At 44.3% G+C, this 25,783-nt stretch overlaps 1 protein-coding gene across 3 annotated transcripts in view; it reads left to right on the top strand.

The window, feature by feature from the left end:
• Positions 1–1,504: 1,504 nt before the first annotated feature.
• PCCA (propionyl-CoA carboxylase subunit alpha) overlaps positions 1,505–25,783 on the top strand; it is a 294,840-nt gene continuing 270,561 nt past the window's right edge. For all 3 annotated transcript variants that reach the window (XM_084279588.1, XM_084279587.1, XM_084279589.1), the window contains exons 1-4: positions 1,505–1,595; positions 9,467–9,544; positions 13,544–13,591; positions 13,679–13,747. In XM_084279588.1, the coding sequence (XP_084135714.1) occupies positions 1,530–1,595; positions 9,467–9,544; positions 13,544–13,591; positions 13,679–13,747 (261 nt within the window). In that variant the 5' untranslated portion in view covers positions 1,505–1,529. The remainder of the gene's footprint in view (positions 1,596–9,466; positions 9,545–13,543; positions 13,592–13,678; positions 13,748–25,783) is intronic.

The following is a 25,783-nucleotide window of genomic DNA, read 5'->3' as shown; positions in this document are numbered from 1 at the left end:
CCCCAGGTCCTTCTCTTCCTGACAGCTCTCCAGCCAACCTCCCCCAAGTCTGTAGTGCTGCATGGGGTTGTTATGTCCCACGTGCAGCACTCTACACTTGGCCATGTTAAACTTACTTTCAGGTACTTCAGGAACCTAGGGGAAATCTGGAAAGGGGCTGTTTACAAAGGCTTGCATGGAGTGATAGAATGAAGGGTAATGACCTTAAGATGGAAGAGGGTATGCTTGGATTGGGTATTCTGAAGAGATTCTTCCCTGTGAGGGTGGTGAGGCCCTGGCACAGGCTGCCCAGAGAAGCTGTGGCTGCCCCCTCCCTGGCAGTGCTGAAGGCCAGGCTGGATGGGGCTTTGGGCAGCCTGGTCTAGTGGAGGGTGTGTCCCTGCCTGTGACAGGGGGTTTGGAACTAGATGATCTTGGAGGTCCCTTCCAACCCAAACAGTTCTGTGACTCTGTGAAAACACTGTCGTTCCTTTGCCTTTGGAACGTGAGTTTGAACATCCTGGCTTAGACTTTTCCTGCACGTAGCGTTGCAGGCCCTTTACCCTTCTCTTGTACTTCAAGAGTCCGAGATGGTAACAGCCATGCTCCCTACGCCCCCTCCCCACCGCAAAACTCTCAAGGCACTTCCCGGGGTGACAATTTACTCCGGGATTAGCACCGCTCCGTCACCTCCCTCAGCTGGGGTGCGGGCTACCTGCAGCCGGGCGCCTCCAGCCCAGCTGTGCGGGTCACGCCGGAGGGGTCTGGCCCGGAGCGCCACGCGTCGAGAGGCGAGCAGTAAGCAGCTCCCGCAGGCGAGCAGGGACGGAGGATTAGCGGCATCCATTTCCCTCCGCCCCCCCGCCGCCAGCCCCGCTCGCACTGTCACAGCGCACGGAGCCCGGATCGGGCCCGCTGGCACGGCGGTGACGCTCTCCGCCTCCACCCCGGGGGGCTGATCCTAGCATCCCACTCCCTGTGGCGGCCGTGCCGCGGTAATCCTTCAGTGGAAGCGCCGGTGCCGGCAGCCCGCCTCAACGGGCGGGCACGGCGAGGGGGCGGGGAGGGGGGGCGACAGCCATTACATCGTCACCGGAGAGCCGATGCGAGCCCTGAAGGGGCGCACCAAGAGGCAGGGGCCAACGCGAGCCCAGAGGCAGGCGGGCAGGCAGCCAGGCAGGCGGGCAGGCAGGCGGGGGTCGCCACCCGAGGCACGCTTCCCGGAGCGAGCACAAAGCGCCCGGCCACCCGCTTCCGTGCGAGCGCCCACAGGGGCGGGCGCGACTTGCAGAGGCACCAGCCGGCGGGCAGACAAGCAAGCCGGCGGGCAGGCAAACCTACCTGCCTGCCTGCCCGCCGGCTTGCTTGCCTGCCCGCCGGCAAACGCTGCCCAAGCCCTTCGCGCCCCTCCCCGCCCCCGGCGAGCGGCCGCGCTTGCTCCCTTGCGCCCGCGGCGGCTGCTCGGATTGGCTGCGGGCGGCCCGGCCCCCCTCTCCGCCGCCCCGGGTGAAAGGGCGGCCGGGCGGGCAGCAGCGGCTGTGACGGCGGACATGGCGGCGGTGCTGGTTCGTTGGGGGGCCGCGGGCGGTCGCCGGGGGCTCCGGGAGCTGCTGACGGTGAGAGCCGCGTTGGGGGAGCGGGTGGGCTGGCTGAGGAGAGACCGGAGCGTGTTCGCTTCCCTCGTTCCCGGCGCGCCGAGCTGTGGGGGTGGTCGGAGGGTGCCACTGTGTGAAGGGCCGGGGGGGGGGGGGGGGGGTGTCTCGTGTCCCCGCTAAGGGGCTGCAGGTGGGATCCCTGGGGTGGGCTGCGCCCTTCGTGCGTGCGGGGCCGCCTCCCCTGTGAGGAGGGCTACGGGAAAGGGTCTCCCCGTTCGAGCACTTGCGGGGTGTCCGCTCCTTCCGGCTGGGCCGGGGGGCTGTTGGGGAGCGTGTGCGTGTGTGCGCGGCCGTGACAGGCTCCCGGGTGTCCCGGGTGGGAGGGCGTGGGGCGGCGGCGGCCCGGGCGCCGTAGGGTGGGCGGCGGGGGGCCGGCTGCCCTCCCGCCCGGCAGCTGCCGCGCCTCCGGCCTGGCGGTGGTCTGCGGGTGCCGGCTGGAAGGCGGCTGTTGTGGAGCTGTGAAAGCTGTGTCTGAGGGCTCCCGGCATCCAAGGGGTGGTTCCTTGGTGCACCCCAGCCCTGTGTTGCCGGGGGTGGGATTTTTTTAGCTTCATTTTCGGCTGTGGGTGGTTATGGTTCTCTCTCCCCGCCCCCCCCCCCCTTCATTGTACTAACTTCTGCTCATAGAAAGAAGCTACTGTTTTGTGGCACTGCCTCTTCCTCCCGTCCCCTGTGCTGCAGACACTTATGGATCTCTTGGCTGTCACTTACAGCTTTACTCTAGGCTTTTTTTGGTTTTCTTCTCATGAAAATACAACGAAGTCATCGCAGAAGTGAAGTCTTCACCAAAAATACTAGTGTAGGCTTCTAGAAAGCCTCATTCCTTAAACTACTGAGTAACTTCACTTGAGGTAGTTGCACCATTTTCTCCTGTGTTACTTCTACAAATAGCATTTTAAAAAAGTGAGGTTGTCTAGGCTAAGAACAAGTAGCCTTATGGCACAGTGTTGTGTAACAGTTGAATGACACTGCCATAGCTCTGTATATGGGGAGAGCAGTTCAGAATAACTCTTAACTCCTTTCGGTAGGAAGCTTGGCAAACCCATTTTGCTGGGAAGGTGTATGTGAGAGAAGTTTCTTGGAAAGCTAAAAGAGTGCTGAGAATGATTTGAGACAGTAGTTTGGAATTAGTGGTGGGCTTGTGCTGTTTGAGACTGCTATTTTTAGACATATACATGCACATATAGATGTGGAGGGGTTCTGTTCTTGCCTTGAATAGTCAAAAGACTTTGATGTTGGTCCTTTGGAGCCTCCCTGTGACAGGCCTTTGTTGCCTTCTTCCTAGAAGGTGCATCTCAAGGTGCCCTGGTTCTGGCCAGGCTGGTGTTTACTCTCCCAAGCAGCCAGCCCAGGTGAGCTGAGTTAGGCCAGGGCTGTTCCCACCCATGTAACATCCCTATAAAAGGGACTGGTCGGGAGGGGTGGGTCACCGTGGCTCAGGGCAGTCTGAGTGTGGTTGGCTGGGGGTGAGGTGCTCAGTGGTCTTTATCACTCTGTGTGTATGAGTTCTGCTCCAGGCTCTGTTATTGGTCCCTTTTTCGCTGTGTTGTGGTAACTGTCCTTATCCCAACCCATAGGGTCTCTGTCTGTTTCCCTTCCTGGGGAGGGGTAAGTGGGTGGTGTGTGGGACTGAACCAGGACACAAGGGTATGGTCTGGTTGTGTTAGGGTAAACATTATGGAAAAGGTATGTTAGTGACACTCTGTAAGACAGTATTTTCATAGTTACTTAAAATCACAAGTACTATAAGGTAACTGAAGTGATTTTTTGCCCGTAATACCTGTGTATGAAAGTTACTGTCAAAACACTGGTATATTGGAAAAGATTTCATCTAACAAATTTACGGGGGAATTGGTTTCCAAGGTGCTTTCATTTTTTGCTAGCAGAGGCAAATAATGTAATTGATGCCTTCAAAATTAGTGTTCTTGGAGCCCTTACATGTTTTTCTAGGTGAGTAGCTTTGTTTTTGTCCTTAACTTTTTTGGCCTTCTTGTGTGGGGATCAGTGAAGGACCTGAGAAAGGACAGCACAAACCCACTGAGCTGGGGATTCAGTGAGTTACTGTGTTTCTGATCTTAGCACTTCTATTTAGCTCTTATGCAGACCTGGTTCTGGTTGGAATATAACCAAAACTGCTTTGAGTACTTTGCACTTCTGGTGCTTGGACAAAACCTCATGTTGAAAGAAGGCTGCAGTTGCAGAAGCAGCATGAGATGGCTTGTGATACTTCAGTCTTGAGAATTCTGAAAGCTGTAAGACAGTCTAAAATAATGTAGAGAGATGTGATAATACTATATATTGTAAAATCAAAAATAAACTGATACCAATTTTATTAGTGTAGATCAGTGTTTTTTTTTTTCTAACCACTGAACTAAATGTATGGAAGGTTGTCTGCTACCTGTGCTATTATAAATTGTTACCTATGCACTTACTGTTTAAGTAATGGGAGCTCCTTGCTGTATTCTGTACTATTTTAGCATGCTTTTATAGCAGGGGAGTGTGTTTATAAGCAGAGAAGCATTAGACTGAGATAGCAAGGTTGCTATCTGCCATTAGGGAAGGGAAGTTAATTGGGCCATCAGTTTGGGGAGATGAATGTAGCCTTAAACTTCTGGAATTGTTTCTAGTATATAAGCTACAGAATTTAGTACTGACAAGTACTTCTAAAGCAGACCACAAGCAGAGGTTTCTGGTATTTTCCTTGCTCCCAGGAGTAGCTGTTAGGATCCTGGAGGCAAAGCATGCTGTGCTATCTACTTTCTTCTGGAAGAAAAAGTAAAAAGTTCTTTAAAGCTTATACTTACATGGCAGTCTGGTGCTGTAACAGTTTGTGTGTTTTAATTTTCTTGGCTTTTTTCTGTCCCCATCTTGCATTTGGTGGTTCCTGCAAGGTTGTTAACAGTGTTGTGATCCCCTTCACAGGCACCAGCCTTGCTGGAGCTGTTTAAGCTGCTGCTGCAGTGAGAAACTGTTCCAGCTATCTGCAGCTGCTAGGTCTTGATCCCAGACCATTCCTTTTGAGCTCCTGTCTCCCTCTGAATCGTGCCAGAACTGCTGCTTGAATATCTTAAGTGGATAAGCTGGACTGAAATGTGGCTGTAGAACATGTTTTTCCCACTCCTTGTGTCATCTCAGCTGGATACGTTCCCTGGTCTGATTTACTGCGTAACCACACAGGCTTCTGGGACTGCCCAAGGGAGAGGGTGCTTGGTTTTGGGAATGATATAGTTTGGAAAAAAAAGAAGTCTTTTGTGTCTTGTCCTGGTTCTGGCCAGGCCATGCGGTTAGCCCGGGCTGTTTCCACCCACCTGACATCACTCCCCCATGAAAGGGGTGGCTGGGGAGGGGTGCTCCTGGGTGCCTCCGGGGCAGTCTGCGTGTGGCCGGGGCGTTGGGTCAGTTCCTTGTGCAGTGCAGCACTCACCGGGTCAGTAAGGTGCTCTGTGTTATCTCCCGGTGTGGGGGTGTAATGGGCCGTTATTGTTCCCCTTTGACGGTGCTTTTGTCAGCAGACTGCCCTTATCCCATCTCACGGGGCTCGCTCTGTCTCCTGAGGGATTGAGAGCGCAGCGTGTGGTGCTCAGCCGCTGTTTGGGGCCGAACCACCGCAGGTGGATAGGTGTTTCATTGCTTGTAGCTTCTGTGTTGTATTGGCAAACATGGAAACCAGATTTTTATCTTCTCCCTCTTAGAATTACCAGCGGCTCTCAAAGCTGGTGAGTGTGAAAGAACTGTTGTGTATAACGCAGGGTACTTCACAAGAGAACCTTGTACTACATCTTGGTTTGCAGTTGGCTTGAGGGGGATGTGCTACGCTTGTGCAAATCTTGTAAACAGAAAAACTTGTATAAGCAAGCTAAGTTTTCAGCCTTGTAGATGAAAAGTCTTGCAGACATCTGAGGCTGCTGTGTAATAAATATGTAAAACACCCTCCCCCCCATTTTCTTCATGTTTATAATTATTCAGGAATGTTTAGAGTAAATGGGAAATACATGGCAAGTATGAAGGGATTCTTGTGGTGCCTTAAACTTGAATCTATGAAAGTGTAGGGGCAAGAGCCTTAGTGGGATTGCTAGAAGACAGAAGGAAGTGGTGGAATGTGTGGCTAGTGAAAAGAAGCATGCTAGCCTACCTGGTACTATTTAGTATAGCTTACTGCATTTTCTAGTAAGTCTAAAATACACATTTCTTCCTGTATTAGACTGCATAAAGCAAATCTTGGTATATGATGCTTTCCCTGCCTGAAATCTGAAATTCTGCATCTCTGCTTCAACACTGAAACCTTTTTCTGCCTGGACAGCTCAGCATCAATGGGCTATTTACAAGAAGGCCAGTATGGCAGGGAAATAAAGGTTTCTGTGTCCCTCATCAAGGAAACATAAAACCACAGATGTAAGCCATCTCTAAACAATAAGTTAACTTTCTGTTTTGCTGTTGTGTGCTGTGTCCTTAAAACACCCGAAGAGATTTCCTAGGGCTGCACAGGGTTCCTGGGGGCAGGTTCTTTGCCAGTGCCTTAAAAGTGTCTGTGTGTGATGAGCATACTGATCTGCAGCATACTGTGCAGCTTGGTTTCATACAAAGTTACTTTATAACTGCTACAGCTATTTATTTTTAAACTCAGTTTGGTTGTTGTGCAATAGGTAAAGCTGGATGCTTTAGTACTAATGCTATCTGCTTTTTCAGAATGCAGTAGAGATGGGGAAACTCAAGTCAAACTGGGTCTAGAGCTGAGCTCTCCTAAATCGTCTGTGTTCTGGGGCTTTCAAGAGTCAAAAGCTTTATCAATTTGATGTAACAATGACGATAATAGGTATACCTGATGACTCTACTGCCTTCTAGTTTTGCAGATAACAAAATTCACTAGGTCAAGATGACATCTTGGGGCTGTGTTCTGAAAAGGGGTTTGTGTAAGGTGTAACACTAGGGCATGCCAATTAACCCTCTAGCTTGAGGGTTAGATTGGCTTGGCTGGGTTGGTAGTTTGAGAGTTCTTTGGAGGTTTTTGGCATAGCTTTTAACAAATGCACCTGTAGCAGGAGCTTGGGAGTCTAGGGGGATAGGTGACACCTGCCAGGATGTTGGAGACTGCAATTTAGCACTGTTCTGCTGTGGCCCTAGTTGTGTGTTATTTAAACTATTTGGTTTTATTGCTTAATTGCTCATAGTGGCTGTGAGCACACCACTGAAGAGAGTTCCCTTGAAGTGGATCCTAGATTAATCAAGCTCTTAAACCTTGGTGTGTGTTGGTACAGATACATACAAAACCTTACAACTCCTTTCCAAAACTGAGTTGGATTTTTTTACATGAGTTGAGCAATATGCTTGATTTGTTTTAGGAAATTGCCCCACATGTATCCAATGCAGGGTCAACCTGGTTCTCAGTGATTCCAGTGTGTGTGGGAGGAGGCAGTTAAGTTTGTAAACACAGATGTGTAATTAGGTTAGGCTATTACAAGACCTATGTGGAATCTGTCCAGTTCTGTAGTGTAGAAGAGCTGAGTGTGGCTTAATGCTTTTCCAGTTTTCTTATTGTTGACTTTATACATTCTGTATAAAAAGATAGAGCTTTTTCAACTAAATTTGAAAACTTTAAGCTTACAGGTTTTCCTATCTTAGCCTTTCCTTCCAGTTTGCATTTGTGACACAACTCTTCTGGTTTCTCACATACATTCAAAAGTAGCTTAGTATAAAGGTGTTTACAAGAAAGTTCAGAAACTTTTCCTCCCGTGCTCCCTTCCCCTCAGCTAAGTGCAAGTGTTTGGATTAGCCTCACTGACCCTTAACAAGCAATTTCTTCAGTGAATATTATTAACTCAGGGGAGACTTTTGTCCTGTGTGACCTTCGGACTCTGTGGTCCCACAGGCACCTCTGTCAGTAGTGTTTCAGAGGAGAGGGTCTCAGCCTGCTTAGCTGGGTGTACTCTGGAGCAGGTGAGCATACTCTGCTTCTGCTGTGGCTGTCCTTGCTCCTCCCTTTGACAGGATCTAGATCACAGTATGGTCACTGAAGGTGTAACAGTGACTGAGGGTAATTACCAGATGGTAGATGTGGTTGTGGATGGCAGAACTTGGTCCTTAACTGTATCTTCCCATCTTTAATGCCTGAGAGAACTTGTACTGCTACATCCTCAGATGGAGAATAAAATACCCCTGCAAAAACACCTTATCTTTTGATTTGATCCTCGCACATCATATTATTTACATTTTGGAATTCTTCTGGATTTTATTTTTTGGTAGTGAGGTGAAAAGAGAAAGGGGAAAAAACCCACCTCAGACCCACCAAAACAAATAACTGGGTGGGAGAGAAGCCAGTGTATGAAAGCAGGGGTGGTAGTGGGGGATGGGGAAACAACAGTTGCTTTCCACAGACTTTTTACTTTCAGAATAATTATTCTGGAACAGTTCAGAATCATAATGATTTATCTGAATTACCTGGGACACTGTGTGCTATGTCTGCCACTAATGATTGACCTCTAAATGGTTTATGAAGCTGAAGCAGCTTTTTACTCATGAAGCTTGGTCTGAACTGGCACTGCTGCAAGGCTTCCCTTAGTTCTGTATTGCAGGGCTTGTACTGAAGTATTTTTTCCTTTGTAACATTGTAATATCAGCTGCATTTACAAATGTGATGCCGTTCTCAATTCTGAGCTGGTTTCTTCTGTGATGCAATGTGAAAAGTCTCTTCACACTAGATCAGGCTGGAGGGCTGCGTAGGGAGTATTCTCACAGTTACTGTCAGCCACTGGTACTTCAGAACCAGTGTGAGCACACAGTAAACTTAAGGTAACTGAAATACTGTGCTCTTTGCTGTTGTAGAAGGGGCAGCTGGACTATCTAATTTACCTCTTTATATGAACATATGCTTCCTTTTTGTCTCTCTTCTGTTACAGTCAATCTTCATGTTTTTCAGTCTTCCCATGGGAGATTCTGTACATAGTACAACTTCTGCAACTTCTAAAAACAATTGTTAGACAGAACTGTCAGGCTGAGTTCTGGCAGCTGCCAGTCATTGCTATTCTGTATGTCCTAGCAGACAATACTCACTACTAAGGCTTTTCACACTACCTCTGGGAGAACTGCATTTGCTTACTCAGTTGGAATCAGAGTTCTCTGTATTGATGCAACTTCTGTGTGGGATTGTTTATCTGATTACTTTTGTTTATGGTTAACTGTAACTGCCATTGCTGTGAAGTGACTTGCTTGAGCAATTTCCTTGATAGACTTGTAAATCTGTTATCTATCAGCTTCTCTTTGAAATAGCATATGTATGCTGCTTTTTGGACATAGCATGCGAAATTGGCCTTTCAGAGAGGATATATTGGAGAAAAGGAGAAAGGCCTTTCTTCCCCTGACCACTGGAAGGGGCTGTGGTGGGAAAGACTGGGAGCCAAACTAGCGTCTGAAGTATGTTCTACTGTTGCTCTCTGTACAGGGCCAGTCCATTTCCTGCTCTGTTCCCAACAGCTTCCCTGCAGTGAAAGCTTCTCCATCCCCAGTGTGTATAACCACATGCATATTTTTTTGTGAGGCTCTTGTAGGTGTTTCTTGGAACAAGGAGGAAAGAAGATGGTGTAGTGGGGACTGTGTAACAAATAATTTATCCATAAGCTAATGACTCTGTACCTAGAGTTTCTTAATTGGTTTTGCTTACTGTGTGTTGGGGGTGTGCTTGGGGGAGGGCAGATCTTTAAGCTTTTTATCAGCTTGCTGGAGGAATGGAAGGATATGGAAGAGTTTCCTCAAGATGTCAGTATATGAACTGTTTTTCTCTTACCAGAATAATGCAGCAGGAGGAAAATGTTTAACTTGTTCTTTTCTTTTTCCTGTAGCGGGAAACACTCTGTTCAAGATGGTGCCTTATAACTTCACATAAATTGTATTCATCTGTGTATGATCCAAATGAGAAGGTAAGTAGTATGGTCCTTTTTTTTTTCTAAAAATCTTACTGTATTGCTGACATCTGGCTTTTCAAGCATCTTCTCTAATGCTACGAACAGCGGTAGTTCTAGTACAACCCCTGTACAGCGACTGAGCTAACAGTATGTTTTTCTTCCTTTTCAAACCAAAAAGGAAGTTGCTTTTGCAGTATACTTGTTAAGATTGGATACTACTTCAAGTGCATACCTTAAAAGGTTGGTTAAGTGATTGTGACCTTGGGAAAGTTGCATACCAGTCTGAACCTGTTATAATTATGAAACAGCTATTAATACTTTTGCATGTTGTGGGAGGTGTAGGCCTGTTAAGACACCCAGGAGCTAGAGCAGCTAAATTTCATAGAAACAAAAGTATGCAATAGTAGCTGCACGATTGCTGGATGATCTGACATGGGGGTGAGAACTTTAGGGCTTGGATAAAGATGGGCCTTTAAGGCCTGCAGAGAATAGTAAATCTTCATCTTGAGACTTGTGCAGTAGCAATCTGAATTTACAGCTACTAGCCAAGAAAAACTGTTCTTGTGGGAGATTGTCTTGGCATGGCCTCTAAAGTAACATGCTTGGAAAAATAATGTGGCTGAAGGTATGCTAGTATTGAAGGGCAAGAATGCTGACAGCTTGGGGCCTGTAGGCTTGCCCTTACGTACCAGTGTAGAAGCAATTAATCAAGAGTGAAATGGTATTAGAGAACAGTGAAGAAACAGTATGTACCTAGAACTGTGGCTTAAAAAGGCGGCTTCTGAGGAAACCTGTGTTCTTAAGGTCCTTACTTAGTCAGGTGGTCTTCCTTTTCCAAAGATGTAGTTATGTTTGGACAATGTGATTGGGTATTTGGTTTCTTTGCTGGGAGCTGTGTTATTCCAACCAGGGGCTGCTGCAGATAGCTTAAGCTATTTTCTGCTTTTCCTTCACTGCCTTTAATGACAAGACTTTCATATTGGACCTTTCAGCTAATTAGTGGAAATGACAAAGAAATGCATGTTACTTCAAAGCAACATCTGATTCTTTTTTTTCATGATGGACTCAGGACTTAGCTTTAACAGCAGGAGCAAGAGTCCAGTCTTTTCCTGCTAGTGTCTTTATTGCAGAATTAGAAAAACAAAACCATTGTCAAATACTTTTAACATCTTGGTACTGAGTCTTACCTTGCACTGTGACCATGCTTAATTAATAAAACAGCTCTTTACACCAGGAACTAAGTTGAAGTATTCAAGTTAAAACTCCCCAATACTTGCCACTGAAAAGTTTATATTCCCCCTCAAGTCTGTATGCCTAAAAAGCTTCAGGTACCTAGAATGCTGAAACTGAGATTCAGGAACAATTTGTGTGAATGTGTTGGAAACACCTCAGTGTTCTACTGAGTTTTAGACCAGTTAAAGTTCCCCAAACAAATTGCTAGCTCCTGTGATGTTCTTACAGTATTTGTACCTCTGATAATACGAGCTCGCTTAAGGTCCGTTTTTGGAGTGGGGTGTGGGTGTGCCTGTATGCTAGGTAGGTGGTATGTTCCTCAGCAGTTCTGGCTGAATTTACCATATCAGTTTGCTGCAGCTCTTATCTAGAAGGCTTTATCACTTCATTTCTGTGTGATGCTATCATGTGGTAGTATTTTTAAACTAGTCATGTGATACCAGCTCAGCCTTAGCTTTGAAGAGGTAAATTTGGTCAAGGGCACTTTGAATGTGCCTCTGTGGAGCAGGGGAGCAAACAATACGTAGCCTAGTTTGCCAGCAGCAATTCTGGTTGGGGTTTTGTGGTAGTCCTTCTCCTCTTACACTTGTTCCCTCCCCAAATTAACTAATGACTGTGGGGATAACAAACACTTTCATTTTTGCAGTGGCAATACTTCTCCCCCAGCTGAAAACCAGCTCTTTGGTGTAGGGGAGGGAGAATAGCTATTGAATATCTTGGGGTATAGCTTGATAAACCTAATCTGGTAGAACTGCAGGCTGCCCCTGAAGGGGAGAGTCCTGCTGGTTCCCTACCCTGGCTTTTCATTTGGAGTGTGGGAGGCAGAGCAGGGCTGTTCGATTAGTATGTTGAACTGATGTGTCCTGAAGCTGCATCCCTGCTAGGTTGGATGCATGGAAAGCAGTGGGGGTAAGTGTGTAAAGCAGGATTGTCCCTTTCAGTGGCAGCTTGTGTTTACAGCCAAGCAGATGCACCTGTATCTACAGAAGCAAGGCCAGTGACAGCAATAACCCTTACTCCCAGTGACAAGATTTTTATGCTGAGCAGCTCTGTTCCTACACCACTCTTAACTGGAAGTTTCTGTCGAGGGTGTAAGGCTTACTGACCTCTGGCAGCTTGTTATCCCCTTCCTACAGCTATGATAGAGTATTGCAGGAATAGTTAAAGCATTAAGTATGCTCCAGTGTGACAGTTGTCCTGGTTTGGGCTAGAATAGAGTTAATTTTATTACTAGCAGTGGGTGCAGTGCAGTGTTTGGGAGTTAGGATGGGGAGCAGTGCTGATAACACTCTGAGGCTGCCAGGTAGTCAAGGGCTTTTCAGTTGTTCACATTACCCTGCTAATGAGAAGGGCAGGGGGTGCCCAGGAAGCTGGGAGGGGACACAGCTGGGACAGGTGACCCAAACTGGCCAAAAAGGGTATTCCATGCCTACATTATGCTCGGCATAAGGAGGTGGGGCAGTGGGGTAGGAGTGCACAGCTCCAGGGTGCACAGTTTCTGGGGATGGTCTGGTTTTGAGATGCCTCTGAGCTGTATGACCTGAGCTGTATGGTTTGGTGAGAAACTGCATTTGTGTATCACCAGTTTTGTATATTTTTGCTATAAAGTCATATTATTGTTCTCTCCCTCTCTCTCTGCTGTCCCAGTAAGCTGTCATCCCAGCCAGTGAGGTTTGTTTTTTTGGCTTTCTTTTCCCTCCCTTCTCCCCTGCCCAGTCCCCCCCCTACAGCCTCTTAGACTAGCTGGGTGGTGCTCAGCTTTTAGCTGGGATGGAACCATGACAGCAGTGCCTTTCAGAGGTGTACTAAATCTGATTTGTTGCACTTTGGTTGCTACTTAGTATTACATATACCAGTGTCATGATGACAATGCAGAAATTGGCCAGATTCCTCACACCAGGCTTGGCTGGCATGCCTCAGCAAGCATGCCTGCACAGGGTGGAAGTGCTGGGTTTTTCACCCTCCCTGGGGAAGAACCTTTCCTCCTTACTTCTGGAATGTCTTTTAAAGATCTCCCATGACAGGTGAGTATTCCATTCCAGTTAGAGGCGTTCATCTCAGATACCTACCAGCCAGCATTCTCCAAGTAGAGGTAAAATCAGCTAGGTTTAGGTTTTATACAGGCACTTTACCACAGCAGGTTTGGGAGCTTTCACAGGGACCCTCTGGTCACCGGTCTCGCCAGTGGGAGAAGAGTGGTGGAACTTCAAACAGAAGAATGACAACACTGGCATGGGTGTTTGGTCTGTCTAGCAGAATGAGGTGTGAACTTCCAAAACATGATCTCTGGAGTACTGCTGTGACGTGGGGCTTCTCTCTTTGTGTAATTTTAAGAATACAAAGACCTGAGAAGTATGATAAGCATGCTTTCTTTGTGTATCTTCTGTGCATTTAAAACATGCCACTTGGGCATCCCCAGGGTAGAGGCTGTTGGTGTGCTTGTGGATGTCTCTTGCCTGAACGTGACTGTTCCCTAGAGCCTTCGTAGAGTTCTAGTTTCTGCACAGTGTGGGATAGGGAGATCCAGGGAATGCTGGTAGTCAACACCTCTTTCTTTTGAACCTGTGTATGTGCAGTGTAGATGTAGTGTACCATACCTTTTATGCTGTATAATGATAGATCAGCAGAATCCTCTTAAAAGTAGGTAATCTCAGTGTTATGAGCTCATGGACAAACCAGGGTTTTACTGGAAGTGAAGGAGAAAAGAATGCATATTTGGAGGGAGGAAAAACTTTTGTTTTGCTCATGTCTCAAGATCTTTATTGTTCTTTTTCCATCCAGACTTTTGAAAAACTCCTTATTGCCAACAGAGGAGAGATTGCTTGCCGAGTAAGTATGTAATCCAAGTTTTTCTTTTGTAGTTAATTCTTAAGCTAGTAGTATTTTAAATATTGATATTTGTCACTTGTATTGTAGGTCATCAAAACATGTAAGAAGATGGGGATTAAAACAGTTGCCATACACAGTGATGTCGATGCCAATGCTGTAAGTACTACTTGAATTCAAATGATGGGTGGGATTATTGTAGCTCAACAAGACCTGTGGCTGTTATGCAAGCTTGTTGATTACTGTGGTGGGTATGTTGGCAGTTGTGAAGTACTTCGTACGTGTCCTCTTCCAGGTGCTTGAAAGGAGTGGGATACTGAGGGGGGAGGATTGGGCAAGTATTTAGCCTGGTTTTTTGTGTGAACTCTCCTGTGTTTTGCTCATGTAAATGTTGCCTTGTTTTTTACCTGGATTAAGGTTCACAATAACGCCTGGTACATAGGTGCACCAAGTGTAGGGGTGGCAACAAAACCTGAACTTTGTTTTACTAATGTAATCAAAAAAGGAGAAGAAAACTGGATCTTAGGAGATAGTATAGAATTGTTCCTGTACCTCATTAATTCAGCTCATGGCTTGCTGCTTCCCAGAAGAGTGCCCTCACCTACCAGGTATGCTGAATAGGTCTGCTAGAGTTGCTCCACTTGAAGGTACTGTCATGCTTGCATATCTCTGTTGACAGGTGTCCCGGGATAGTTAAAATTGGAGAGGGACTTGTGTTATGATTTGATAGAAGAGGTCTATCAGACAAGCTTTTGAGGGGGAAGTGTATTTTATAAGGAAAGGGTTGTGAATATAAGTGGCAGGCTGCTCTATACTGAACCTGAAGCACAGTTGATGGGAAGTAGTTAGAACATGAGTGTCTTCAGGTATGCGAAAGGTGAGAACTGGTGGGGATTTGGGTCTTGAGCAATGGTTTTGTCTGAGTCCTGTGGTTCTAGTCTTACATGACCAGCTCAGTTCGTATAAATAGGCTGTAGGTAGAGCAAGGGACTGAAACTGGGTTTTCTGAGACAGGGCAAATGTCTTACTGCTAGATTTTTATGCCAAGTAATTATTTCATTTTGAGGTGAATAAAGATTATCCTTGGTCTGGACTGTAGCTGGTGGCTGTAACTGGGAGTGTGTAGTAGCTTGTGGATGCTCAGTGAACTATGAAATGGATTCTTAATGGATGGTATCAGACATTGTGATAAATTCTAATTCTTGTGGAAGCCAGGGGTTAAGTGGATATGAATGCTAACTGCTCTGTATGATCTATGATCCCTCTAGTAAGACTGAAGCATACTGATCTGTACTTGTATTCCATCTTATGTATAAGGTATCTATCGCTGGGATAAAGGCTTCACTGTTTAGCAGCCCTGCAGATCTTGCTTATTGGCATGAATTAATTCTGAAAATAGGCTAAAACTCTTTAAAAAAGAAAACATGTTCTTTTACCAGTTCATAATAGAATTGAGAAAACAAATCTGTCTTCTCCAGTGTGTCTGGATGGCTTTGTGTGGATTCAGCTATGAGTTGGAGACTAAGAAAATACCGGAAAGTAGTAAGTAAAACCAGGATTGCAGAACATGAGAGAATAAAAAAAGACAGGAAAAATGACAACTCCTGACCTGAGGGAAGGTAATACAAATAGTGCATTGCGAAGGGGAAGTGGAAAGTTTACCCACTGTGCTTCAACTTACAGTGGTTTCTTGGCTTTAAAATACGAAAAGTGTCTTTAATTTGTAATAGTTCCTGAGAGGAAATATGAGCTGTTATGTCAAACACATTAATATACTCATAACAATTCATAAAGATAATGTTAAGTGTGTTAAATGAGATGCTGATACTTAATGTTTATGGACTAGAGATAAGGCTCTAACACAATGAAACAGTGTATGCTTAGCACTTTGGATCTTTACTTAGTGATCAAACCCCTCTGTACAAGATTAAGCATTAGCTATGTATGTTGAAGAAGCTTCAAGTAGTTAAAGGAAAGGCTGCTTGAAACACTGTTCTGTGTGCTTACAACAGGGTAGTACTATTGAGTCCAAGCTAGTTTTGTGGCCTAATTGTGCCCATGTTGCTAATGTCTACCATATGTTCTTTGATCATACTGTGAGTGCTTGCCCTGGGAAATAGTTTAATGTCATCTGTCTTAATGGCTTGGCTACCTCCAGTTATTCATTGTTGGTGGGAAAGACCTGGCCATTGCAGTGATGTGAGTAGCTGCTAGCTTGGACAATCTCAACAGACGAGTCCAGAAGCCAAATTATTTGACTGTGTTGTGTAGTAACAGGACAAGTGTTAATGGTCCTAAGCTGGAGGCAGGTAGGTTTGGTTAGATATTCAGAAGAAATTCTTCCCTGTGAGGGTAGTGAGGCCCTGGCACAGGCTGCCCAGAGAAGCTGTGGCTGCCCCCTGCCCTGGCAGTGTTGAAGGCCAGGTTGGGTGGGGCTTTGGGCACCCTGGTCTAGTGGAGGGTGTCCTGGCCATGGTAGGGGGTTTGGAACTAGATGGTCTTTGAGGTCCTGTCCAACCAAAACATTTGATGGTGTTAGTTACCATAAAATAAAACAAAACCCCACATTTGTCCTGTGTTGTTCCTTCGTGCTCAGGCTGTATAAACAGGGACATTCTCTGGTATACCAGCAGTAGTAAAATCTTTAACACTCTGAAATCAAACTTGGGGAGCTGCTGCAACTTACCAGATGAGCCTCTGTCTTCATGTAGCTAGGAGAAACCTGTTTTATCAGTGTTGGGATGTTGTAAGAGTTGTGAATGTCCTTTTTGATTTTGTGCAAGGCATCTCTCTCTGACTTGTATCACAAAGGCAATGAGTATCATATGCAGCCACTCTGGTAGTCACTGAGCCAAGGCAGAAACAAATGTGAAGGTATACAGTTGGAACTACTTGCACATTCCAAAGCTGCTTGTCACAAAAATATAGTGGGACCTGGTGTTAAGTGAATGAAGTAGGTAGGGGTAGTTTACCCCTTTTTTTTTTTTTGTTGAAATGTTCAGAAATGACATCAGTTGGAGTGAGTAAACTTTCTATTTAGTAACCTGTAAGATGTGATAAGGGGCTGCTACTACATGAGCTGTGTAGTTCCTTGCTGAAATATGAATACTTGGAGACTCTTTGAACAATGAATTAGTATCAGGTAACTCTAAAAGGAGGGTGAACTAGACAGGTTATTACATCTCTTTTCTTTCTGACCTACTGGTTGAAAACAGAACAAATTAAACTGAAGCAGGGTTCCTTGAAGTGTTCTTACTGGAAAAAAACAACCCAGAAGGTATCTAGTCATTCAGGCTCTTCAGTGAGAGCTTCCAGTTTATTCCCCATCCAGCATTGTACACAAGTGACCCAATCAGGCTTTTTCACTGATGTTGGTTGGGAATGGTGTACACAGACTTAAAATCATTGGTCTTTGAATAAAGATGCCCTAGGATTCATTAGTAAATAATATTAATCTTAGCACTTTATTTTGGATTTTTTTGTGACTATTCAACTTTGTTTTCATTTTTTTAATGTTAAAATTCTCTGAAATTCTTGTGGAGTTTGCAGCACTGAATAGAGGCTGTGGGAATAGCTAAGACATAGCTTCATTGGATGTCTGCTTATTTTTTCTTGTACTTCAAACTTAATTTCTGTGGAACATAATGGCATATGTCTTGAGGATGCTGTTAGAGCAATATTAGTACCGGTGTATTAATCTTACATGCTAATGAAAGTAAGATGGATTGTAGCAGTACAAAAGCATTTCCACACTGTTGGGAGTGGGAAGCAGCAGAAGGGACTGTTACAGATTGAGAACATGGCAAAAATTGAACAACCTACTGAGCCAAATAAAGCTTACCTAAAGAAGGAAGATGCAGAGATGAAAGAATACTTTTTTGTGCACTTCATTTAAAAGATGGCCAAAGAGCTGAAGGGTTTCTATAGATTTGAAGGTGATAGGGAGGGAATATTAACAAAGCGTAAAACAAGGAAGGTGACTTCAGACTTTTGGGTGTTATATGTAATGCGAAGTTACATGTGGCTGAAAATGGTATTTGATTAAACTTAACTTTGCAGAGGTGGGAGAGAGTGAACTGGGGAGGGGGGGAAGGTTGTCTGAAGTTCTTATGCAGTAGAAGAGAACTTGCTGCTTTAACAACCATCCTGAAATAAAATCATTGTGGTTGGGGGGAAAACAGCCTGGCAAAATGGCTTCTGAGATGCCCACAGAGTATACAGTTGCTTGTGTGGTACTGAGTATGTTGAGGAAAATAGGTCATAATGAATACTCTTTAGGGTCTTGAAGAACTTGGCTAATACTGTTACATCTGTTATTTTGAGGAAAGAAATCGTATATGGTCCAAAATGTTGATTTTTCAAACTTCAGAGTTCAGCTTTTAAGACACTAATTTTTTTACGCTTGGATGAGTAAAGTGGAGAAGGACAAATAGAATTTGGAAGTGTTTTTAATTAAAACATCTGGTGGAATTATTTTTGGGATGAGAAAACAAGCAAAGAAGTTTTTTCTGGCTGAACAAGAGTAATCATATGTACTTTTTCCCCCTGAACTGATTGGAATAGAGGGTTAAGATGAAAGAGCCTCCTCAACCATAAATGTAACACTGATGGTGCAAACATTGTCAAGGAAAGCTAGAGAACTATTGTAATGCCTAATGTAATCAGCTAAAAGTATGATAAATGAAGAACAAGCTTTCACTAATTGGATCAGAACAAAAGAAGGTATAGCATAAAGCAGTGAATGAGATATAATTTTATTTGGCATTTTTTAACACAGCAGGGATTCTATAGCCATACGAAGCAATGAACTATAAATGACTGAAAAAAATCCCATGGGAAAGTAATGTAAACTCCTAAAACTTTATGGAGTCGTACACAGTTCAAGTTTTTTTTTTCTATTAGTCACTTAAGACTTCAGGTGTTATTGTATTGGTGCAGACAGACATCTCCAAATGCTTTTGGCTTTTGCAGATAATATTTTCTGCTAGGTAATATAAAACTAAAAATTATACAAATACTTTTACTGATTTAAAGAATTCAACCGTTCTTCAGAAACTGTAGTCTAAGTGAAATGGGGGAAAAAATAAAATCAAATGACCTAGTAATGGAGTATCTATAGTCCTTTCCTAGTTTTATTTCTTTTCTTTAAGCTTGGAATCTGAGGCAGTATTTCAGAAGGAAGTTGGGGGAAATGTGGTTTTGGAAAACTGCAAAGCCTGTAAGCTTCTATACCAAGTCTGTATTGAGCTGAAAGAATTTGGGTGAACAAGTTCAGCTTTTCACTGAAACAAAAACTTTGAATTTTGCTGAAGTCTTCCTGGTAGCTTAATGGCATACTGTGAGGCTTTTGTTCTTAAATCTAATTGGCAAAAATATGTACTGTGGGGGGAGTTTGGCATTTTAAATTTTAATCGTAAAAAAAGTTTGAAAAATGGAAGCTTATCCAAAACTGAAGTTTTCTTTACTTGTAACTAACTTGCAAGTACAGAGGTCTTAAAGTTTGTCCAAAGTCTCATTTACTTTTTCTGCTGTTTATTATTTTAAAATATGCAAAGCTTTCTTCAGTCATCTGCTACAAAGCTAGAAATTCAGTAATTTTTGACAGCTCGTTACCTCCCAATGGCACTTAAGGAGTTTGTTCTCTGATAATATGAGAAGATATCTGTTCAAGTACCTAAATGAAAAGGAAACTAATAGCTTAGTGCCTCATTTAAACACATGATTCCCAGACTGTCTGGAGTGTATAGAATGGACTCTGCCTCCATGTTCTGTCTGGAAAAATTCACTCTTCATAAATGGTGCTGTCTGCAAGGTGTGGAGAATAGGAATGTGCCAGATCACACCAGGGAAGCATCAGGGTCGGGTTTGCAGTTGGTGTTCTGCTCTTCCTTTCAGCATATTTACCTTTTGTTTCGAAAACAAGACAACATGTTGCTTGTTTGGCCACAAGAAACAGTGGAAGTGGTGCTACTATCCTGTCCCATTGCTTTGAGTGCACTTGTGAACAGTTGTGTAGGACACTCAAATGCCTCTATGGATGCTGACAACTGCCCATATCAGTAGGTAAAGTAACAGGAGTGGATTGGTAGAGTGAAACGTCTCATGCTGCAGACATGGTGTTGCTGCCTACCCCTTAGCATCTGTTTGGTTTTAGTTGGTGCTTGCTAGCTGTGGCTTGTGCATGCTGGACTGCTTTTGGTGGAGTTTGGTCTGGAAGATGTCAGACTTGTGCTATGGGACAGCTATGTGTTTGCAGAGACAAATATGTTGTGGGGGTGACTGGAGGATTATCTTAAGAATGCAGTCCTGGTTTGAACTTAAATGCTAACATACACTGAAGCTGCCCGAATTGCTTGCATGGCACTGCACTTCTGGGTTCTTTCTTGCTTTAGCACTTTTCTTACCTTGTGCTTAGTTGTTTCAGTGCTCTCTGAACACACTGGGCACCTTATTTTTCAAGTTACTTAACATTTTGTCTACTTACTAAATATGCTAAAATATTTCAGTGGGATGTGTGATGTGCTAGAACCACGTGTGAGCAAGATGAGCTGGGAGTAGGTCACCCATCAGTTAAACTGACTTCTGTTACCTTGCTAGCTGCAGGGCTCTGATACTGTACCCAGAGCTCTGGGGATTGGAGGGTATAGGTGTATTGGCACCTCAGTGGTCAACCTTAGTCTAGGTGACAGGCTGAGTAGGGCTGAAGTCCCTGGCTTCATTTTTTTTTAAGACTTGTCTGTCTTGGGTGGCAGAGGAAAAACAGACAACTCCTTTCTTCAAAGCCATGAGATTGCTGAGAGCACTGGAGTACTGTAATTGGCAGCTCTGGATCAATGGCTTCTGCTGTGATGCTGGCTCAAACTTATTGTACTTATTACAGTGAATTGCCCCAAGAAAACAAAGGAGTCTACATCTGTTGTAGGCCCTTTTGCTTGCATGAATTTCTAGTCCTTTCCTGTGGTGCTAGAGAATGCTAGATGTAGTAATTTTTATGCAATTAAATGTGGTCAGCTTGACCAAAATAAGGTAATTATACCATGTTCCTCTAAGAGGTGCTGCAGCAGCATTGTTTCCTACTACCTTACTGTCTTGCAGACAAGACTAGGTCTTTGGAAGACTCCTCTTTTGAAGCTTTGAGCAGCCTAGCCTTTTCCTGACTTTACCTTTCACTCAGGTCTTCAGCAGTAACTGTTTCACTGTGTGAATTTGCCAAACAGTAGGTGTTGGAAGGGACCTCTGAAGATCTGGCCCAACCCTCCAGATAGAGTAGGATCACCTACAGCAGTGTAGATGAGATTCTGTCCAGGTGGATTTTGAGTATCTCCAGAGAAGAAAACTCCCTGACCTCTTTGGGCAGCCTGTGCCAGTGCTCTGTCACCCTCACAGTGAAGTGGTTTTCCTCATTGAGATGGAGCTTCCTGTATCCCAGTTTGTGCCTGTTTGCCACCTGTCCTGTCACTGGGCACTACTGAAGAGTTTGGGCTCCATCCTCTTGACACTCACCCTTTAGATATTTCTAAGTATTGATGAGATCCCCTCTGTTTTCTCCAGACTAAACAGACCTGGCTGTCTCAGCCTTGTATCATATGAGAGGGGCTCCAGTCACCTCATCTCCATAGCCTTCTACTGGACTCTCCTTGTCCTTACATCTGTTGTTCCTGTGGCTTATATTTTCCCAGCTGTGGTGTTTGTTATCAGCCGTGGCTGTGGATGTTCAAGGATGATCTGTTTCCAGGTAATATTCATGAGCAGTGCTATTCAGTACTACTGCCTTTTCTACTGTCAGTGCAGGTATAAACATTGGACAGCAGGCCCTGGGCTGAATTTCCCTTTACTGCTAAAATGACTTCTAGACAGAGATGGACCTGAGACAATTTTTTTCTGAATAGTATTCAGAAGTGTTTGGGAAGTGGCTTTTACAACTTATCTGACTCTGCTACCTATTTAAGGTAGTTGTCTCCCCTTCATGCCTTCCTATCTCTTCTGTACCTGATGCTGCTGTTGGCATTACATGTGCAGCCTTTTAAGTGGAGAGACCAATGGGAAAAACAAATGAAAGTGTGGATCAGTAAGCTGATGTGACTTTCTGCATAGGTTAATGAAGGCAAGAGCTGCTGCCTTCAGGACATGTGCTTGGGGACCAGGAGGAAGGGCCTGATTAACCTTTTGAGAGGCTGTGTAGATTTAGTGTCTTAAGTTAGTATGAGCCTGTATGTATCCCTGATAGTTTCCTTCCTTACTCCCTTGTTCTTACATCCCTCAGTGGTGGGGTGTGTGATGGGACTCTTTGAGATGGATTGGGAAGTACAGCTGTCTTGAGAGATTCTTGTAAGGAGGGTTGTGTTTAAAGTCAGATACTTCCCTTGATTGTTAGCTGTATAGCTTGACAAACTGCAGACTGATGCCAGGGTGTGTGTTGTGGGATCTGTGGCTGTCAGGCTGTGGTTCCATGGATAGGATCCAGGTGCTCTTTTTCTAGAGAGAAGGTGTTAAGGAACTGACAATATGAAGTGTCTGACAGATGGAATAACTCAAGGTTGGAGACATGAAATGAAAGTGAAGGTGGTGTGGGTTACTTCCTTCTCCCTACAAACTGTAAGATATAAGTATGGATGTCACTTCTGTGGGTGTTGTGGTTTTAGGTTATGCTTTTTTCCTTGTTCTTAAACATGTATGTTGCTTGGTTACTTCTGACAAGGTAGCACTGTGACTTAAAAAGGATGAGTTTGAGATACCCTTTTACCTATTGCCAATAAACCATCTGTAGGTAGTGACTAACATTCTTTTAATAATTTTCAGACACATGGTGATGGCTGAATTAAACAAAAATCCCCAACCCTAACTTTGTCTGTCCTCCAAACTTGTCTAGATGTGGTGGTGGTAAGGGAGTGACATGACACATGAGGAGTAGAATAATTTAAAGATGCTCTGGATGACAACTACTTACTGTGGCATCAGTGACAAAATTTGTCACACAGATTTCTTTGAGTGGAGTCTTCAATTTGGAGACTAAAGGCCTATGTTAAATGTTGTCATAAAAATGTACTTGCATCTAAATTTTATGATAAATCCTCTTAATTCATTCCTTCACATACAAAATATTTTTCACTTTTTCTTGGAGACAAGATGCTCTGTGTAACTAGATAGTAACTGCCACTTTCCCCCAGTAGAAAACTTCTGTACTGTACTTCCTTGAATTGGTATGTGTGCGGACATATGGATGTTGTCCTCCTAGCCAGACTGATCATGTGTCTCAAATTCCATTTTAGGGAAAAGTCTTATATGAAGGCCTTGATTGAACTTAAAATTTCTGTCACAGTTTGGCAGGAAATACTTTTGAGTAAGTGTGAATAAGCAAGGACTGAAAAAATCAGGTTATGTAGGAGTTGATCTGAATATATATTTCTTGCTTGCAATAGGCTTTAAAATATAAAATACTATGATAAAATATATTCTGTCCTGAAAGTCTTCATGAGCAATAAATATTATGACATAGCTGTTTTTTAGCTTGTACTTGTCTCTTACTGTCTGGATAAACTTAATCTTTTAGGTCAGTGTAGTCAGCCTTGAAGCCTCATATTAGGTCATATGGGAAATTAAAACAGTGATTTTTAGAAATAAGTGTAAATTATAAATGATAAGAATTGCTTCCAGAAAGGGATTTCCTGGAAGAACATACAGCCCTGGCACTTAGCTACTTTTTGGGATGGCCTCACATCCTGAAACATTTGAATAGAAAGTAGTACTGTGTGCTTTGACTCTTTGTGTGTTTTATTAAAAATCCAAAAACTGTAACCAAACCCCACAAGACCCTGAAAAAACATGCCTTGCCTATGTGAATCTTATATTTTAAGAGTTCTTAAAATCCATGTTTATCACAGTGATCACAGGATCTTGCAAACTTCATTTATACCAACAAAATTAATTTCTCATGCCAAAAATCAAAACATCACACCACAACTGACAGTGAATGATTCGTAATCCAGCCTTCATCTCTTCACAACAATTAAACAACAGAAACTGCCCATGGTCATTCTGTTCTGCACTTGCTTGCTGCGTTCAGTCCATGTTTTGCCAGTTACTTCTAATTCCTATTATTTTGAATTTGTCCAAAACCACCTCAGTGCATTGGTCCTGGCTGCAGACCAGATGCCTTCCAAAGCTGCTCTATCACTTCCCTGTGTGTGGGGAAGGGGGGGCTGGAATATAACAGAAGGCTATTGGATCAAGAGAAGGACAGGGAGCTATTACCACCATAAGCAAAACAGTCTTGACTTGGGAAAATGTATGTTTTACTGATTGAACAAGACTAGGATAATGAGAAATAAACACAAATCTTAAACCCACCTCTTACTACCACACCCCCCCTTCTTTCCAAGCTTAACTTCAATCGCGATTTCTTTACTTCCTTCTCCCAAGTAGTGCAAGGCCCTGGGAGGTGGGGACTGCAGTCAGTTCATAACGTGTCTCTGTTGCTCCTCACTCTTCATGCTCTTCCCCTGCTGCAGTGTGGGGTGCCTCCCACAGGCTCCAGTCCTCCATGAACTTCTGTGATGTGAGTCACTGGCATAGGTTCTCCATTCAGTGCTCCAGCATGAGTCTCTTTCATGGGGTGCAGACCTTCAGGACCAGGGTGTTCCACCATGGGGTCATGAGTCCTGCCAGCAAACCTGCCATGGGGGTAACAGGCACAAACTGGGACATGGGAAGTTCCATCTCAATGGGGAAAAACTCTGTGAGGGTAACAGAGCCCTGGCGCAAGCAGCCTAGAGAGATGTGGAGTCTCCTTCTCAGGAGATCCTCAACCTTGCATGGACATGATGCTGTGTAACTTACTCTAGGTGATCCTGGTTTGTTGGTGGGTTGGACTAGGTGATCTCTAGAGGTCTTTTCCAACCTCAACCCTTCTGTGATTCTGTGAATTCTTGCAGCCCCTCTGTAGCGAGTGTTTAACATCTGCTTACTTGTTGACCTGTAGTGTCCTGGGCCCTGTGTGGTAGGATGCAGACACTTCTTAATGAAAAATGTTTTTTAACGTGGGCTTAGCAGTTGTCAAACTTATGACATGCTGATTGCTTGTGAAAGCATTTAACCTCCCTTTGTCTGCTTTCTGCAGTAATGGAACATCACTGTCTGGGCAGCGCGTCTACAAGACTGACCTTTTTTTAGTTTGGTTCTTACCCTCTTTGTTCCACGTGTAGCTTCCTGAAGCGTTATGAGTGAATCTGAGAAGTGGCTGCAGGTTCAGTGGGGCACTGATGGTACCTGTTGGGGGCAGTGAACAATAGTGCTTTGAAAGGGCATGAGTGGGGGGGGAAGGGGGGGACACAGTTCTTGCATCCTTTTTTCCATGTGATCTGGCTGAGCTCCCTGATTAAAGATGTTACATACTCTTCCTTCTCTTCAAAGATGCTGATATGCAATAGTAAAGAAGTCTTAGTCTATGCTAACATCTGTCCTAGGAATCTTAAGAAAGAATAAATCTGTTTTATATCCTTTTGCATTTTTTGGTAATCTTAAATTATAATTGGGTGCTGTCATTCTGTTAAGGTGTGTGCAGCCATCAGTGCAATGAATGTGTGTTGAGCTTGAGTTCCACAATAACACAGCTGTTGGAGAGCGGCTCCCTGTGGGAGAAGAATGTGAATGGAAGCTGAGGCAACTGTGTTGGATTGTGTGGAGAGTAGATCTGTAAGCAATGTGGGATGCTGGTGGGTGGCCAGTGATTGCAGTTGGTTTGTGTTGGCAGGTTCAGATTAGATGTTAGAAAAAATTTTTTTACTGAAAGAGCTGTTGGGACCTGGAACAGACTGCCCAGGGAGGGGGTTGATTCATCTTCCCTGGATATGTTTAAAAGATGGGTAGATGAGGTACGTAGGGATGTGGTTTAGCACAGGACAGTAATGATTGGACTCAGTGATCTGTGATTGTGTGATACTGTTGCATAGAAACAGGTGTGACCAGGAGATCTTCCAGCTCTTGTTGGCTGGAACTTCTTGTAGCAGATTCTTATTGAGGTATGTTACAGGCACTTTCTCAGGGGTCGGGTGACCTGCCTTGGTACAGATGATACAGTGATATTTCTTTACTTCGGTTGGAGTGGTTGTGTCTTGAGAACAGGGGGGGAAAAAGGCAGTTTTCAGTTTCTGCTGTTGAGTGGCTTTGTTTTTCATGTGGTCCCAAACAGTGCATTAC

The sequence above is a fragment of the Gallinula chloropus genome (genome assembly GCF_964237585.1).
Source record: "Gallinula chloropus genome assembly, chromosome: 1".
Classification (NCBI taxonomy): Eukaryota; Metazoa; Chordata; class Aves; order Gruiformes; family Rallidae; genus Gallinula; species Gallinula chloropus.
This window is presented reverse-complemented; position numbering and strand designations above follow the sequence as displayed.